The sequence below is a fragment of the Globicephala melas genome, chromosome 11 (assembly GCF_963455315.2).
Source record: "Globicephala melas chromosome 11, mGloMel1.2, whole genome shotgun sequence".
Classification (NCBI taxonomy): Eukaryota; Metazoa; Chordata; class Mammalia; order Artiodactyla; family Delphinidae; genus Globicephala; species Globicephala melas.
The window spans coordinates 4,318,388-4,334,364 of NC_083324.2; the positions used below are offsets into that span (position 1 = coordinate 4,318,388).

Sequence of the window (15,977 nt, forward strand, 5' to 3'; positions counted from 1 at the left end):
TTTGTTTTTGTTTTTTTGTTATTTATCCTGTTTGATGTTTTTGGACCTTTTTAAGTCTGTAGTTTGGTGTCTTGTTACTAATTTTGGTAAGTTCTTGGCCATTCAAATATTTCTTCTGCTCTGTTCTTTCTTCTCCAGGCACTCTGAGTGTTACACAGTTTGATATTTTCCCACAGTTCTTGGATGTTTTTTTTCTGTTTTATTTTCCTATTCTTTTTCTTCCTTACATTTCAGTTTGAGCAATTTCTATTAGCCAGTCTTCAAGTTCACTGATTCTTTTTTTAGCTGTTTCAAATCTACTAATAAGCTTGTCAGAAGCATTTGTTATTTATTACCATGTTTTTTCCACTTGATTTTTTCTTATGATTTCCATGTCTCTCTGAAATTACCTATCTGATCTTGCATGTTGTCTACCTTTTCCATTAGAGTCTTCACCATATTAATCATGTTTTAAATTCCCTGATAACTCTAAAATCTATATCATGTCTGAATCTAGTTCTGATAATTGTTTTGTTTCCTCAAACTGTGTTTTTATTACTGCCTTTGGCATGCTTCATAATTTCTTGTTGAAACGTGACCATTTTGTATAGAACAGGAAGTACTGAGGTAAATATCTGATATGCTTGGAGAACACTGCAAGTTTCCTTCTGCTAGTCCTTTAGGGTGGAATTTGAATTAATCTGTTAGGGGTTGAGCTATGTTTAAACATTATTATTGCTATGGTTACCAGAGTTGACATTTGTTGTTGCCATGGAAACCAGAGACTTCAGATTTCCCTAGTGTCTCTTATCTCCCTGCTTGGCTTTGGGTTTTCCCTTTGTGCTGTTTCACACAGTGAGTTCGTCCTTTGCAGCTATATTCCATTGTTATTTTTACTTAAAGCTTATTAGCCTGGTAGTGGAGGGTGGGGGGAGTTCTGTGGTGGTTTGTTAAACCTCAGATTTTGGCAGGCACTAGAACCTGGATCTCGGAGCTGTGGCCTTCATAAAACTTTCTACTTCTAGGAGTGGAGTTGTTCCCCGTCCTTGTTTTTCCCCAACTGCTGTGTCTGGGTTAGGTTTTCTAACACCACCACCCCCTTTTTTTAAGGCAAAGTTTTTTTTTTAAATAGATTTTAACCAATAATGGTTTATTCTTTATTTGAATTTTCTATTTAAAGCAGCCTTCTCTGCCCCTGTATTTTATTTTATTTTATTTTTTTGGCCATACCACAGGATCTTAGTTCCCCAACCAGGGATCCATCCCATGCCCCCTGCAATGGAAGTGTGGAGTCTTAACCACTGGACCGCCAGGGAAGTCCCTAAGTTAAAGTTTTTAAAGCCCTTTCCCCCTGTATTAAGATTGTTACTTTAGAGAAATAGTGAAGATTGGGTGTAGTCTCCTTTTCTTTCTTCCAGCTATAGTGAGATTCTGCCAGTGTTCTCAGGGTACAGGCCTTGGTGATTTTTTTTTTTCTTGCAGATTAAGTCTTTCATTCCATAGGGAGATAGAGGAAATAGATCTGGGCTGATTGGCATTGGCTGCCAAGCTCCACAGAGGTGGGGGCAGGGATGAGGAACTTTCTTTGCATTCTCTCAGATCCCCCCCCCCCCGCCCCCGCATTAGAGAGCCTTTTGGGATTTCTGGAGGAAAAGCCTGTAATAGGCTGGAAACTCTCCTATGATTGCAGCCCCCAGAGACTTTACACTCTCATGCTAGCCCACATTCAGTCTTCAGCAATTTATCATAATTTGTGGTTTAATCTTCCTGACCGCAATGGGATTCTTTCCTGCTCTTGGGGCTATATTTCCTTTGGTTAGAGAGAAAGCTTTCTCTCTTTTAGGGTTTTGGGTGCTTGTCCAGCCTCTGTATTGCTTCATCCCATCTGTATTGCCGACAGGTTGGGTCAGGAGACAGTGTGGGTGGTGGGGAGAATGTGATTTCATCTACTCTTTCTAAACCTTAGGAATCCACATTGTGGTCAGAGAATAACTTGTGAAACTTGCCTTAGTGCTCAGCATATGGATCAGTTTTTGTAAGTGATCTCTTTGTGCTTGATAGAGTATTTATTCTGCAGTTACTGGGTGCTGTGTTACATAAATGTCTGTTTAGTTCCAGTTTGTTAACCATGCTATTCAAATCTATATTTATCTCTTTATTTCCTCCTATTTAGGTCATTTATTCTATCAATTACTGAGATAGATGTTAAAAATTTCCCCATTATGATTATGGATATATTTCACTTCTCCTTGTAGTTCTGCTAAGTTGTGCTTTATGTATTTGGAGGCTATGTTATTGCATGCATACAAATTTAAAATTATGTCTTCCTGATGAATTCTACATTTAATCCTATGAATTACTCCTCTGTTAACACTTTTTGCATTATAATCTACTTTGAGTACTATTAATAAAGCTAGAGCAGCTTTTGTTTAGTTTATGTTTGTGTGACCTTTTCCATACGTTATATTTTAATTGTTCTCTATATTTTTGGTGTGATTCTTTTAGACACCATAAGATTGAAATTTTTTTTTTTTGGCCATGCTGCGCAGCTTGTGGGATCTTAGTTCCTAGACCAGGGATTGAACCTGGACCACTGCAGTGAAAGCACCGAGTCCTAACCACTGGACCACCAATTCCCTGTTTTTTATTTAGTACAATGATTTTTTTCTTTTGGTCCACTTACTTTTAATGTAATTACTGGAATATTTGGGTTTACAGTTGACATCTTATATTTTGCTTTTTATATGTTCTACTTATCTGTGATCTTGCTTTCCCGCCTTTTTGCATTTATTTGGGTATTTTAATTCTACTTTTCCTTTCTATTAGCCTAGTAGTTATATACTCTTCTACTATTTTTAAATGTTTACCCTAGAGATTAAAACATGTAAACATGTATTTACTTTCTTTTTTTCAAATATGTAAGTTTATTTTTTCTCAACATAATAATAGTCATAAAGTACAAAATTCAAAAGGTAGAAAAAGTTTAAAGATGGAAAATCCTCCATTCACATCTGCCCACCAGCCACTTAGTTCTCCAGATGACTCAGAAATGAGTATCCACCAGTACAGGCATCTGGCCTCTTCACTAGCCCCCAAACGTATACTGTATTTACTGATCTGTGCTGTGTTTACTGCTCTCTAGCTGGGAATCTTGGCCTATATTTTCCTGCTTATTCATCCATCTTCTCATCCTTCATTAAAGCTTCTTTCTCCTTCTTGAAGCTTTTCTGAACAAATCTAATCTAACTAATCTTCTGCTTCTGATGGTAATCACAGTTTTCCTCCCACAATTTAGCACTTAATTATGTTGTTTTGTGCTGTTTTCCTTAAGTTGCAAGTATGTAAATCTTACTTTCCATCCTAGATTGTGAGTTCCTTGAGGGTAAGATAGGATACGTTATTTGGTCTGTATAATGCTGAGCACAAAGCAGATGCCCCCCAAATATGTGCCTAAGTAAATTGCTTCTCTGGTAATGGCTGTCAGAAACTTGTTTTCCAGGAAATTTTCAATTTTGGTGCATCTTGAGCCTCAATTGTTCAGGGTAGATATAGTTTTTAAGAGTTGCTTTTAAATATAAAATGCAGATAGACAATTGGAAGCTACTTGAAAAATATTTGCTTATAAAATTATGCTGTTTTTCATGTATGTACTTGTTTTGCATTTCATGTTACTTTAAGATCAGAATTAATGGAATAACCATTCCTAATTCAGTATCATAGTGTAAAAATATTCATTGCTATTTATAAAACACGCCACTTTCTTTTTTAAGTATTGACAAGTTTCTTTTTTTCCCAAGGTATTTTTCCTTGATTACAGTTTTTTATTATACCTTTGCAAAATTAGAAAATACTAAAAAACACTAGAAAAAATTACCCTACTCCCACCAGTGAGAGATAAATGTTAACATTTTGTTATGTGTATACTTACTTTTCTTTGTTTATATAGATGTTTCCATCTTGTAAGTTTCTCACTTTGTATTTCTTAATGTTTGCTTTTCAGCTTTTCCTAAAACGATTCCAGAACACCTTAGAAGTGCTTGAGGAAGAGTGATAAAGGCAAGTATCCAACTCTTTATCATCAATGAAATAACTTGGTTCATAGCCAAACCAGAAAGCTTTGGTCACCATATCTATCACAAAAACTAAACAGTTGGGAAGAAAAACTTAAAGGAAAAAAAGAAAGATAATTCATATATAATTTGGAATTTTTTTGCAAAACTGTTGTAGAAAAATTCTGAGAATTTAACAAAGTTATCTGAAATACCTGGTTTGTTGGTGGCTACCAGTTTTCTTCCTCTTTTTTCCCCACTTTTCACCCCTTCCCCCTGCCCACTTTCTCCCATGTCCTTTTGTTCCCTTTGCTCTTTACCCATTTCCTCTGGTTTACTAAAAGAACTTTACTTTTCAGAGAAGCTGAATGAATAAAAGAGAAGCTAACATTTCCTTCTTTTGAAAGCACACTTAGCTTTACTGTTGTACTTGTTTGTGTTAAACCAGAGACCCCAATATGGTTATTTGAGAAATTTTATAAACTGAGCAACAGTTATTATTGATTTGAATTTTACTACTGTTTTACAGAAGAAAATAGGGGAGTTCTAAAAAACTTTCACATTATTGAATTCCTTTAGTGCTTGCTTTTCTTACTGTCACAAGTTTTATATAATTAATTATTATAGCATTACTGTCTTTGGTATTTTTGGCATAGCATTTGACCTTCCTTAATATTTGTCGCAAATTAAAAGGTGGCCTTAAAGATTTTTTCTTGGCCTACAGAAAGTTTTACCAAGTTTCACAGTATTTGACAAGAAATACTTCTTTCTTTCTTTTTCTTTTTTTTTTTGGACAAGCAATATTTCTTGTTTGTGTTGATATCACAGCAATAATGCAGATGATAGGTACAAGTACCAGATTACATATTATAATCAGTGCAACAGGTTGTTTTTCAAAATTCTTGTCTAACAACTTGATGTTCAAAGCTCAATTAAGTTTCTTTAGTGTTCCATGTTAAGTAAGCTTCTGTTAGTATCATTAATATATGTTTTGCCTTTAGAAATCCCAGAATTTATTACTCTTCTTCTAGGTAATCTTTGCAGCTATGTCGATATCCTGTGCAAGCTTTGGCTTGAAAATTAACACTTTATTTCTAGGTTTTCCTAGACATGCTGGAATTTCCTTGTAATTGATCATTTTGAATTATTTGAAAATAAATAATGTAGACATGCTAGTGAAATCTCAAATGAAGTTACTGACATTTAAAATGTACCAGATTCTCCATTTTTTAAAAAATAAGAAGCAGGTGACCACCTGATTAGTTTATAATACTGCCTAATAAAACTGATTTGCTGAGTAATAAATTCCTGATATGTTTATATATGAGACAAGTGGGTCATTTGGTTTTCCAGCTAACCTTGACACCATTCCTCTCTTCATGGTATCTTTTATTCTCATGGGAGAAGCTTATTTTACATATTTACTTTCAAAATCAACCAAAAAAAAAATCAGTTGTATTATTTAGCTTATGCAATATAAATAAGAAAAAAAGTAAATTACTTCCTCATTATCAGCCTGCTGCTTTCACAGTGGAAGAAGAGATTACTTGATATACACTGTTACTGGATTATCTTGGTTACATAGCCCTTTTTCTCTGAGAAGCTTAATGCTTTGCAGAGTGAAAATAATTCAATAACTATTAGTATGTGCTACAAACTCTTGAGAGAAGATGAGGATAATTAAACACATACACTATTGTCAACATTTTTCCCCACAAGGAGCCACAGAAAACTCCAGTACAAACCAAGACAGTTGTTAATCTAGTAAGGATTAAGGGCCTCTTTCTTGGCTCTTGAAAAGGGGAAAGGAAATATAAAGCAATACACAGTCAGGAAAAAGGTAGGAGGCCCCCAGTGGTGTGGCAAGATTTCGGTGTGGCCACAAAGAATTTGAGTGAAAGGCCGTGAAATTTCCCATTCTCATGGCTCCTACTCATTTGCTTAGTTTGGGAGCAAAGAATTTTGTGGTATTTAGACAGTAGGAAGGTACCGGTGAGAGACAAAGGTCTTTAACCCTGTCAGCACAGTTTACTCTCCTGAGTCATGAAGAGGTTAGCAGATGGGAAAATAGGCATGAAAGAATATGGTCAGCAGAGCCACAGTGACAATGTCCATATACATGATGAGAAGGTCTTCTGAGAGTAGTTACCAGGAAGAAAGGTCTAGTGGGTTTGCATTCCTGTCCCTTTGACCTCTAGTAGCCTAGAGGTCACAGTGAACTCTTAAATCCAGCTAATTTATGCCTTTTAGATTGCTACTTGGTGGCCAGGGGTCTGCATATCCCCAGAACGTGACCGCCTTAGGTGCTTCACTAGTAGTGACTTAGACTGTTCAAAGTACTTGGTGTAGTGTAGGGGAGTTTTAAAGCTGTTTGAATGAAAGTCTGAGGTAAAATATGGAAATAAAGACCTTCCTACACCATATTTTGCCCTCCCTAGCAGGTTCTGTACATTAATACAATTTTGTTTTATATATTTGCAGAAACTCAATTAAAAAAAAAACACACTTTCTGCTTTGAAAAATCTCATCCTTACCATCCCCCCCTTTTTTTGGCATGTGATTCCTGTAACCATGGCAATTGTGCTGACCTTGCATCTCTTAGTTTCAACTTCCTTTTAATTTCCTGCATTTAATATTGGTATGTGGTTGCTATTTGACCTTTCTTTTTCTCTACTTTCAGTCATACCCAGTTACTGTGTCACTTCTTTGCTTTTGAATTTTTGTGAATGCAGTTGTCCCTTGGTATCCTTGGAGGATTGGTTCCAGGACCCCTGCAAATACAGAGATCCTCAGATGCTCAAGTCCTTTATATAAAATGGCATAGTATTTGCATATAACTATGCACATCCTCCCATATACTTTAAATCATCTTTAGAGTATTTATAATACCTAATACTATGTAAATGCTATGAAAATAGTTATAGATGCAATGTAAATGCTATGTAAATAGTTGCTGGGCACATGGCAAATTCAGGTTCTGCTTTTTGGAACATTCTGGAACTCCCCCACCCCCAATATTTTCCGTCTGAAATTGGTTAAATCTGCAGATGTGGAACCTGTGGATATGGAGGACTGACTGTGTATGGGAAGCCTCTGTCCGGGTTGACACTGTTCAAAGAAAAGCATTTCTTTGAGTATCTTATCTTGATAGCTGGTACTGAGCAAAGCTTTAGTCTCTCTGAAGACAGATTCTCTCTGGATCATTCACTCATATGGTGCCAAAAGGTCATTTGGGCTTCAGCAGAGAATTCAACTTATAAGATTTTAATTTACATTTTCTTCTCAAAAGAGCAGAACTATCACTTCTAGTTGCCAGTGACCTTGATGAGTATGAAAGTTAACCAGAAATTCCTCTTTTCCATTAAAATCCACATATAGTTAGGTTGGGATATTCACTTCTCACTATTATTCTTTGAATTTACTCTACTGAGCTTTAGCGTACAGATAATTGTGATTTTGAATGAGAGGAATAATTTAAATTGCCTCAGCAAGACTATATATATTGAATGCTCTGTGCTCTGTTCTCTCTTATTCCCCAAGTAATGGCTGTTCTCTTAAATATTATGGTTTCCATTCCAAGATGACTCCTCTAGTATTCAGTTCTTCTTCATATTGAAACTTGTAGGGATTTTTTAAAACTTTGCTCTTTTCATTTCCTGTGTACTTGTTTCTGAGCTTTTTCTCCTATTCTAGAAGATAATCATTACCCACTATCTGGAAAACTATCTTTTAATCTTCTGATTAAAGATTGCTTAATTGTTTGGCTAGTGGCATGTTTTTCTTTGTTTTAACCCTGGAGTTTCTGCATGGATTTATAATATGAGGTTCTTTTTTTTTTTTTCTTTTCTTTTTTAACATTAGATAGGCATGAAGCCTTCGCCTCAAAGCTGCATGTGTAGTTACTGTTGAAGCAATGCCTACCTAATTTGACAGTCTTGGTGTGTTTAAAAATTTTTGAGTTTGCAAATAATCGTATTAAGTCTACTGATGGAGCCTTCGGGCAGTGAACAGTTATTTGAGGACCCTGATCCTGGAGGCAGATCCCAAGATGCAGAGGCCAGAAAGCAGACAGAATCAGAACAAAAGTTGTCTAAAATGACCCACAATGCTTTGGAGAACATTAATGTGATTGGCCAAGGCTTGAAGCATCTCTTCCAGCACCAGCGCAGGAGGTCATCAGTGTCTCCACATGATGTGCAACAAATTCAGGCAGACCCAGAACCTGAAATGGATCTAGAAAGCCAGAACGCGTGTGCTGAGATTGATGGTGTCCCCACCCACCCCACAGCTCTGAATCGTGTCCTGCAGCAGATCCGAGTGCCACCCAAGATGAAGAGAGGGACGAGCTTGCATAGTAGGCGGGGCAAGCCAGAGGCCCCAAAGGGAAGTCCCCAAATCAACAGGAAGTCTGGCCAGGAGATGGCAACTGTTATGCAGTCCGGCCGACCCAGATCTTCATCCACTACTGATGCTCCTACCAGCTCCACTGTGATGGAAATAGCTTGTGCTGCTGCTGCTGCTGCTGCTGCGTGTCTGCCAGGGGATGAGGCATCTGCAGAACGGGTAAGTCTGTTAGATTATCTGTTAACTTATTGTTCTTTGTATCTAGGACTCTGCAAACTTTGCTTTGGTGACTAAAAAGATGTATCTGGGCTTCGCTGGTGGCGCAGTGGCTGAGAGTCCGCCTGCCGATGCAGGGGACACGGGTTCGTGACCCGGTTCGGGAAGATCCCACATGCCGCGGAGCGGCTGGGCCCGTGAGCCATGGCCACTGAGCCTGCATGTCCGGAGCCTGTGCTCCACAGCGGGAGAGGCCACAACAGTGAGAGGCCCGCGTACCACAAAAAAAAAGAAAAAAAAAGAGGTATCTATCTCATCAAGTACCTCAAAGTTGTGGCAAAAGATGGTTTCCCTTTTCATTAAATAAGTGAGATGAATAATAATCGTTATAGCTAATAATGAATGCTTATAATTATATTCCTATTTGCTTTCTAACATATTGCTATATTTTATTTATTTTGACCTTTTGCTAAAACCTTCAGTATATTTCATGTGCTCTTCATGTATTATATGAAAAGGCTCAGTTTTATGGTAAAGAAATAAAGATGCTTTGTTTGTTCTTGTTGCTTTAGTTTTGCACATGAACTGGCTTTCTTACATTAGTGAACATAATGAATAGAGTTCTGGAATCTGGGTTTGTGCTTAGCATGGAAATATACTAAATTGCTTATAATTTCATTACACACTGTACCACATTATCAGCATTCAGTATACATTTTGCTTTCTACAGTAGAACGTATGCATTCTTACCATTTACTTTTTTAAAAAATTTTTGAATTTTATTTTTTTATACAGCAGGTTCTTATTAGTCATCAATTTTATACACATCAGTGTATACATGTCAATCCCAATCACCCAATTCATCACACGACCATCCCCACCCCCACCTGCAGCTTTCCCCGCTTGGTGTCCATACGTTTGTTCTCTACATCTGTGTCTCAACTTCTGCCCTGCAAACCGGTTCATCTGTACCATTTTTCTAGGTTCCACCTACATGCGTTAATATACGATCTTTGTTTTTCTCTTTTTGACTTAGTTCACTCTGTATGACAGTCTCTAGATCCATCCACGTCTCAACAAATGACCCAATTTCATTCCTTTTATGGCTGAGTAATATTCCATTGTATATATGTACCACATCTTCTTTATCCATTCGTCTGTCGATGGGCATTTAGGTTGCTTCCATGACCTGGCTATTGTAAATAGTGCTGCAATGAACATTGGGGTACCTGTGTCTTTTAGAATTATGGTTTTCTCTGGGTATATGCCCAGTAGTGGGATTGCTGGATCATATGGTAATTCTATTTTTAGTTTTTTTTTTTTGTTTGTTTGTTTGTTTTTGCGGTACGCGGGCCTCCCACTGTTTTGGCCTCTCCCGTTGGGGAGCACAGGCTCCGGACGCACAGGCTCAGCGGCCATGGCTCACGGGCCCAGCCACTCCGCGGCATGTGGGATCTTCCCGGACCGGGGCACGAACCCGTGTCCCCTGCACCAGCAGGTGGACTCTCAACCACTGCGCCACCAGGGAAGCGCCCTATTTTTAGATTTTTAAAGAACCTCCATACTTTTCTCCATAGTGGCTGTATCAATTTATATTCCCACCAACAGTGCAAGAGGATTCCCTTTTCTCCACATCCTCTCCAGCATTTGTTGTTTGTAGATTTTCTGATGATGCCCATTCTAACTGGTGTGAAGTGATACCTCATTGTAGTTTTGATTTGCATTTCTCTAATAATTAGTGATGTTGAACAGCTTTTCATGTGCTTCTTGGCCATCTGTATGTCTCCTTTGGAGAAATGTCTGTTTAGGTCTTTTGCCCATTTTTGGATAGGGTTGTTTGTTTTTTTAATATTGAGCTGCATGAGCTGTTTATATATTTTGGAGATTAGTCCTTTGTCTGTTGATTTGTTTGCAAATGTTTTCTCCCATTCCGAGGGTTGCCTTTTCATCTTGTTTATGGTTTCCTTTGCTGTGCAAAAGCTTTGAAGTTTCATTAGGTCCCATTTGTTTATTTTTGTTTTTTATTTCCATTACTCTAGGAGGTGGATCAAAAAAGATCTTGCTGTGATTTATGTCAAAGAGTGTTCTTCCTATGTTTTCCTCTAAGAGTTTTATAGTGTCCGGTCTTACATTTAGGTCTCTAATCCATTTTGAGTTTATTTTTGTGTATGGTGTTAGGGCATGTTCTAATTTCATTCTTTTACATGTAGCTGTCCAGTTTTCCCAGCACCACTTATTGAAGAGACTGTCTTTTCTCCATTGTATATCCTTTCCTCCTTTGTCATAGATTAGTTGACCATAGGTGTGTGGGTTTATCTCTGGACTTTCTATCTTGTTCCAATGATCTATGTTTCTGTTTTTGTGCCAGTACCATATTGTCTTGATCACTGTAGCTTTGTAGTATAGTCTGAAGTCAGAGAGTCTCATTCCTCCCACTCCATTTTTTTCCCTCAAGACTTCTTTGGCTATTCGGGGTCTTTTGTGTCTCCATACAAATTTTAAGATTTTTTGTTCTAGTTCCGTAAAAAATGCCATTGGTAATTTGATAGGGATTACGTTGAATCTGTAGATTGCTTTGGGTAGTATAGTCATTTCCATACTATTGATTCTTCCAATCCAAGAACATGGTATATCTCTCCATCTGTTGGTATCATCTTCAGTTTTTCATCAGTGTCTTATAGTTGTCTGCATAGAGGTCTTTTGTCTCCCTAGGTAGGTTTATTCCTAGGTATTTTATTCTTTTTGTTGCAGTGGTAAATGGGAGTGTTTCCTTAATTTCTCTTTCAGATTTTTCATCATTAGTGTATAGGAATGCAAGAGATTTCTGTGCATTAATTTTGTATCCTGCAACTTTGCCAAATTCATTGATTAGCTCTGGTAGTTTTCAGGTGGCATTTTTTGGATTCTCTATGTATAGTATCATGTGATTTGCAAACAGTGACAGTTTTACTTCTTCTTTTCCAATTTGTATTCCTCTTATTTCTTTTTCTTCTCTGATTGCCATGGCTAGGACTTCCAAAACTAGGTTGAATAATAGTGGTGAGAGTGGACATCCTTATCTTGTTCCTGATCTTAGAGGAAATGCTTTCAGTTTTTCACCATTGAGAATGATGTTTGCTGTGGGTTTGTCGTGTATGGCCTTTATTATGTTGAGGTAGGTTCCCTCTATGCTCGCTTTCTGGAGAGTTTTCATCATAAATGGGTGTTGAATATTGTCAAAAGCTTTTTCTGCATCTATTGAGATGATCATATGGTTTATATTCTTCAATTTGTTATTATGGTGTATCACATTGATTGACTGTGTATATTGAAGAATCCTTGCATCCCTGGGATAAATCCCACTTGATCATGGTGTATGATCCTTTTAATGTGTTGTTGGATTCTGTTTGCTAGTATTTTGTTGAGGATTTTTGCATCTATATTCATCAGTGATCTTGGTTTGTAATTTTCTTGTTTTGTAGTATCATTGTCTGGTTTCGGTATCAGGGTGATGGTGGCCTCATATAATGAGTTTGGGAGTGTTCCTTCCTCTGCAATTTTTTGGAAGAGTTTGAGAAGGATGGCTGTTAGCTGTTCTCTAAATGTTTGATAGAATTCACCTGTGAAGCCATCTGGTCCTGGACTTTTGTTTGTTGGAAGATATTTAAGCAGTTTCAATTTCATTACTTGTGATTGGTCTGTTCATGTTTTCTATTTCTTCCTGGTTCAGTCTTGGAATGTTATACCTTTCTAAGAATTTGTCCATTTCTTCCAGGTTGTCCATTTTATTGGCATAGAGTTGCTTGTAGTAATCTCTTAGGATGCTTTGTATTTCTGCTGTGTGTTGTAACTTCTCCTTTTTCATTTCTAATTTTATTGATTTGAGTCATCTCCCTCTTTTTCTTGATGAGTCTGACTAATGGTTTATCAATTTTGTTTATCTTCTCCAAGAACCAGCTTTTAGTTTTATTGGTCTTTGCTGTTGTTTTCTTTGTTTCAATTTCATTTATTTCTGCTCTGATCTTTAAGATTTCTTTCCTTCTGCTAACTTTGGGTTTTGTTTGTTCTTCTTTCTCTAGTTCCTTTAGGTGTAAGGTTAGATTGTTTGAGATTTTTGTTTCTTGAGATAGGCTTGTATAGCTATAAACTTCGCTCTTAGAACTGCTTTTGCTGCATCCCATAGGTTTTGGATCGTCGTGTTTTCATTGTCATTTGTCTCTAGGTATTTTTTGATTTCCTCTTTGATTTCTTCAGTGATCTCTTGGTTATTTAGTAATGTATTGTTTAGCCACTATGTGTTTGTGTTTTTTACGTTTTTTTCCCTGTAATTCATTTCTAATCTCATAGTGTTGTGGTCAGAAAAGATGCTTGATATGATTTCAATTTTCTTAAATTTACTGAGGCTTGATTTGTGACCCAAGATGTGGTTGATCCTGGAGAATGTTCTCTGTGCACTTGAGAAGAAAGTGTAATCTGCTGTTTTTGGATGGAATGTCCTATAAATATCAATTAAATCTATCTTGTCTGTTGTGTCATTTAAAACTTGTGTTTCCTTATTAATTTTCTGTTTGGATGATCTGTCCACTGGTGTAAGTGAAGTGTTAAAGTCTCCCACCGTTATTGTGTTACTGTCGATCGGGTGTATATTTATTTATAATTGTTATATCGTCTTCTTAGATTGATCCCCTGATCATTGTGTAGTGTTCTTCCTTGTCTCTTGTAACATTCTTTATTTTAAAGTCTATTTTATCTGATATGAGTATTGCTACTCCAGCTTTCTTTTGATTTCCATTTGCATGGAATATCTTTTTCCATCCCCTCACTTTCAGTCTGTATGTGTCCCTAGGTCTGAAGTGGGTCTCTTGTAGACAGCATATAGATGGGTCTTGTTTTTGTATCCGTTCAGCAAGCCTGTGTCTTTTGGTTGGAGCATTTAATCCATTCACATTTAAGGTAATTATTGATACGTATGTTCCTATGACCATTTTCTTAATTGTTTTGGGTTTGTTTTTATAGGTCCTTTTCTTCTCTTGTGTTTCCCACTTAGAGGAGTTCCTTTAGCATTTGTTGTACAGCTGGTTTGGTGGTGCTGAATTCTCTTAGCTTTTGCTTGTCTGTAAAGCTTTTGATTTCTCCATCGAATCTGAATGCGATCCTTGCTGGGTAGAGTAATCTTGGTTATAGATTCTTCCCTTTCATCACTTTAAGTATATCATGCCAATCCCTTCTGGCAGTGTAGAGTTTCTGCTGAGAAATCAGCTGTTAAGCATATGGGAGTTCCCTTGTATGTTATTTGTCGTTTTTCCCTTGTTGCTTTCAGTAATTTTTCATTGTCTTTAATTTTTGCCAATTTGATTACTATGTGTCTTGGCGAGTTTCTCCTTGGGTTTATCCTGTATGGGACTCGCTGTGCTTCCTGGCCTTGGGTGGCTATTTCCTTCCCATGTTAGGGAAGTTTTCGACTATAATCTCTTCAAATATTTTCTCAGGTCCTTTCTCTCTCTCTCTTCTCCTTCTGGGACCCCTATAATGCAAATGTTGTTGTATTTAATGTTGTCCCAGAGGTCTCTTAGGCTGTCTTCATTTCTTTTCATTCTTTTTTCTGTATTCTGTTCCACAGCAATGAATTCCACCATTCTGTCTTCCAGGTCACTTATCCGTTCTTCTGCCTCAGTTATTCTGCTTTTGATTCCTTCTAGTATAGTTTTCATTTCAGTTATTGTATTATTCATCTCTGTTTCTTTGCTCTTTAATTCTTTTAGGTCTTTTTTAAACATTTCTTGTATCTTCTCGATCTTTGCCTCCATTCTTTTTCCGAGGTCCTGGATCATCTTCACTATCATTATTCTGAATTCTTTTTCTGTAAGGTTGCGTATCTCCACTTCATTTATTTGTTTTCCTGGGGTTTTATCTTGTTCCTTCATTTGGTACATAGCCCTCTGCCTTTTCATCTTGTCTGTCTTTCTGTGAATGTGGTTTTTGTTCCCCAGGCTGCAGGATTATAGTTCTTCTTGCTTCTGCTGTCTGCCCTCTGGTGGATGAGGCTACCTAAGAGGCTTGTGTAAGTTTCCTGATGGGAGGGACTCTTATCATTTACTCTTAATGAACAGGTTTTTTTGGTCTGCCTGGAAGGAGAACTAAGCATAACAAATTTAGGGGGAACTCCATTCATATAACTCTAACTTCATCTCTCAGTTATGCTTAGTTGAGGCACTAACCTCAAATTGTTTCAAACTAGGGTTTGAAAACTCAGATACGTGTAGCCAGGTACGTAGTGACAATGAGTGAACTCAAGTGTTAGAGGCTTGGATGGACTAAAGAAAGAGTATGTGCCCTGTCTAAAGGGACAGTGTCTTCTGAACTTTAGTTGATTGTTGTAAATTAGGACTGTGAGCCCAGTATTGCCAAGGCTTCTGAATTTTCAAGAGAAACTAGAAAGTTAAATGAATAATCTCTTGATTTTTAACATACTGTGCAAGCCAAAACAGAACACATTTGTGGGTGAGGTCTGTCCCTTAGTGTCACCAACTTGCTATCTTTTGGCTTTACTTTTATGTATTCCTTAAGGCTTTTATGATAGTAAATCACTTTCATTCTGTGTCTCCTTCTGGCACTAGTAAGTTTATTTTACAGCATATTTAACCTAGAAATCTAAATATTGAGTCTAGGACCTTTAAACCTCTCCTATCTAAAGAAGACACTAGGGGCTTCCCTGGTGGTACAGTGGTTAAGAATCCACCTGCCAGTGCAGGGGACACAGGTTTGAGCCCTGGTCTGGGAAAATCCCACATGCTGTGGAGCAACTAAGCCCGTGCGCCATAACTACTGAGCCTGTGCGCCACAACTACTGAGCCCGTGTGCCGCAACTACTGAAGCCCACACGCCTAGAGCCTGTGCTCTGCAACAAGAGAAGCCACCACAATGAGAAGCCCGTGAGCCACAGCGACTGAGCCCGCGCACCACAACTACTGAAGCCCACATGCGTAGAGCCACGCTCCGCAGCAAGAGAAGCCACCACGACGAGAAGCCCGCGCACCACAACGAAGAGTAGCCCCCACTCTCTGCAGCTAGAGAAAGCCCGCACGCAGCAGCGAAGACCCAACGCAGCCAAAAATAAGTAAATAAAATAAATAAATAAAATAAAAAAGACACTAAAGAGAAACAAACAGATAGTGGACAGTAAATCACTTTAAGAAGTTAAATGTGTCAGAAAAGCAAATCCACCAGAATAACAGAATCATCAGAATAATGATTCACTTCATTAAAATTAAAAGTATAAATGAGGAAAAGTAGCATATATTTATGATGTAATTCAAGTAAAAAGGACATTTGTTGTCAATTATGCAATGTACTTGGCAATACAAACTAACAATGTGATTGTATAATTTGTCTTAATCTGTACCAGAGAAC

At 37.5% G+C, this 15,977-nt stretch overlaps 1 protein-coding gene across 2 annotated transcripts in view; it reads left to right on the plus strand.

Moving 5' to 3' along the window:
- TMCC1 (transmembrane and coiled-coil domain family 1) overlaps nt 1-15,977 on the plus strand; it is a 220,593-nt gene that overhangs the window by 52,619 nt on the left and 151,997 nt on the right. The window contains exons 2-3 of one of the 2 annotated variants that reach the window (XM_060307224.1): nt 3,980-4,035; nt 7,894-8,591. In XM_060307224.1, coding sequence (XP_060163207.1) covers nt 8,016-8,591 — 576 coding nt within the window. In that variant the 5' untranslated portion in view covers nt 3,980-4,035; nt 7,894-8,015. The remainder of the gene's footprint in view (nt 1-3,979; nt 4,036-7,893; nt 8,592-15,977) is intronic. The other variant, XM_060307226.1, reaches the window with a different exon arrangement.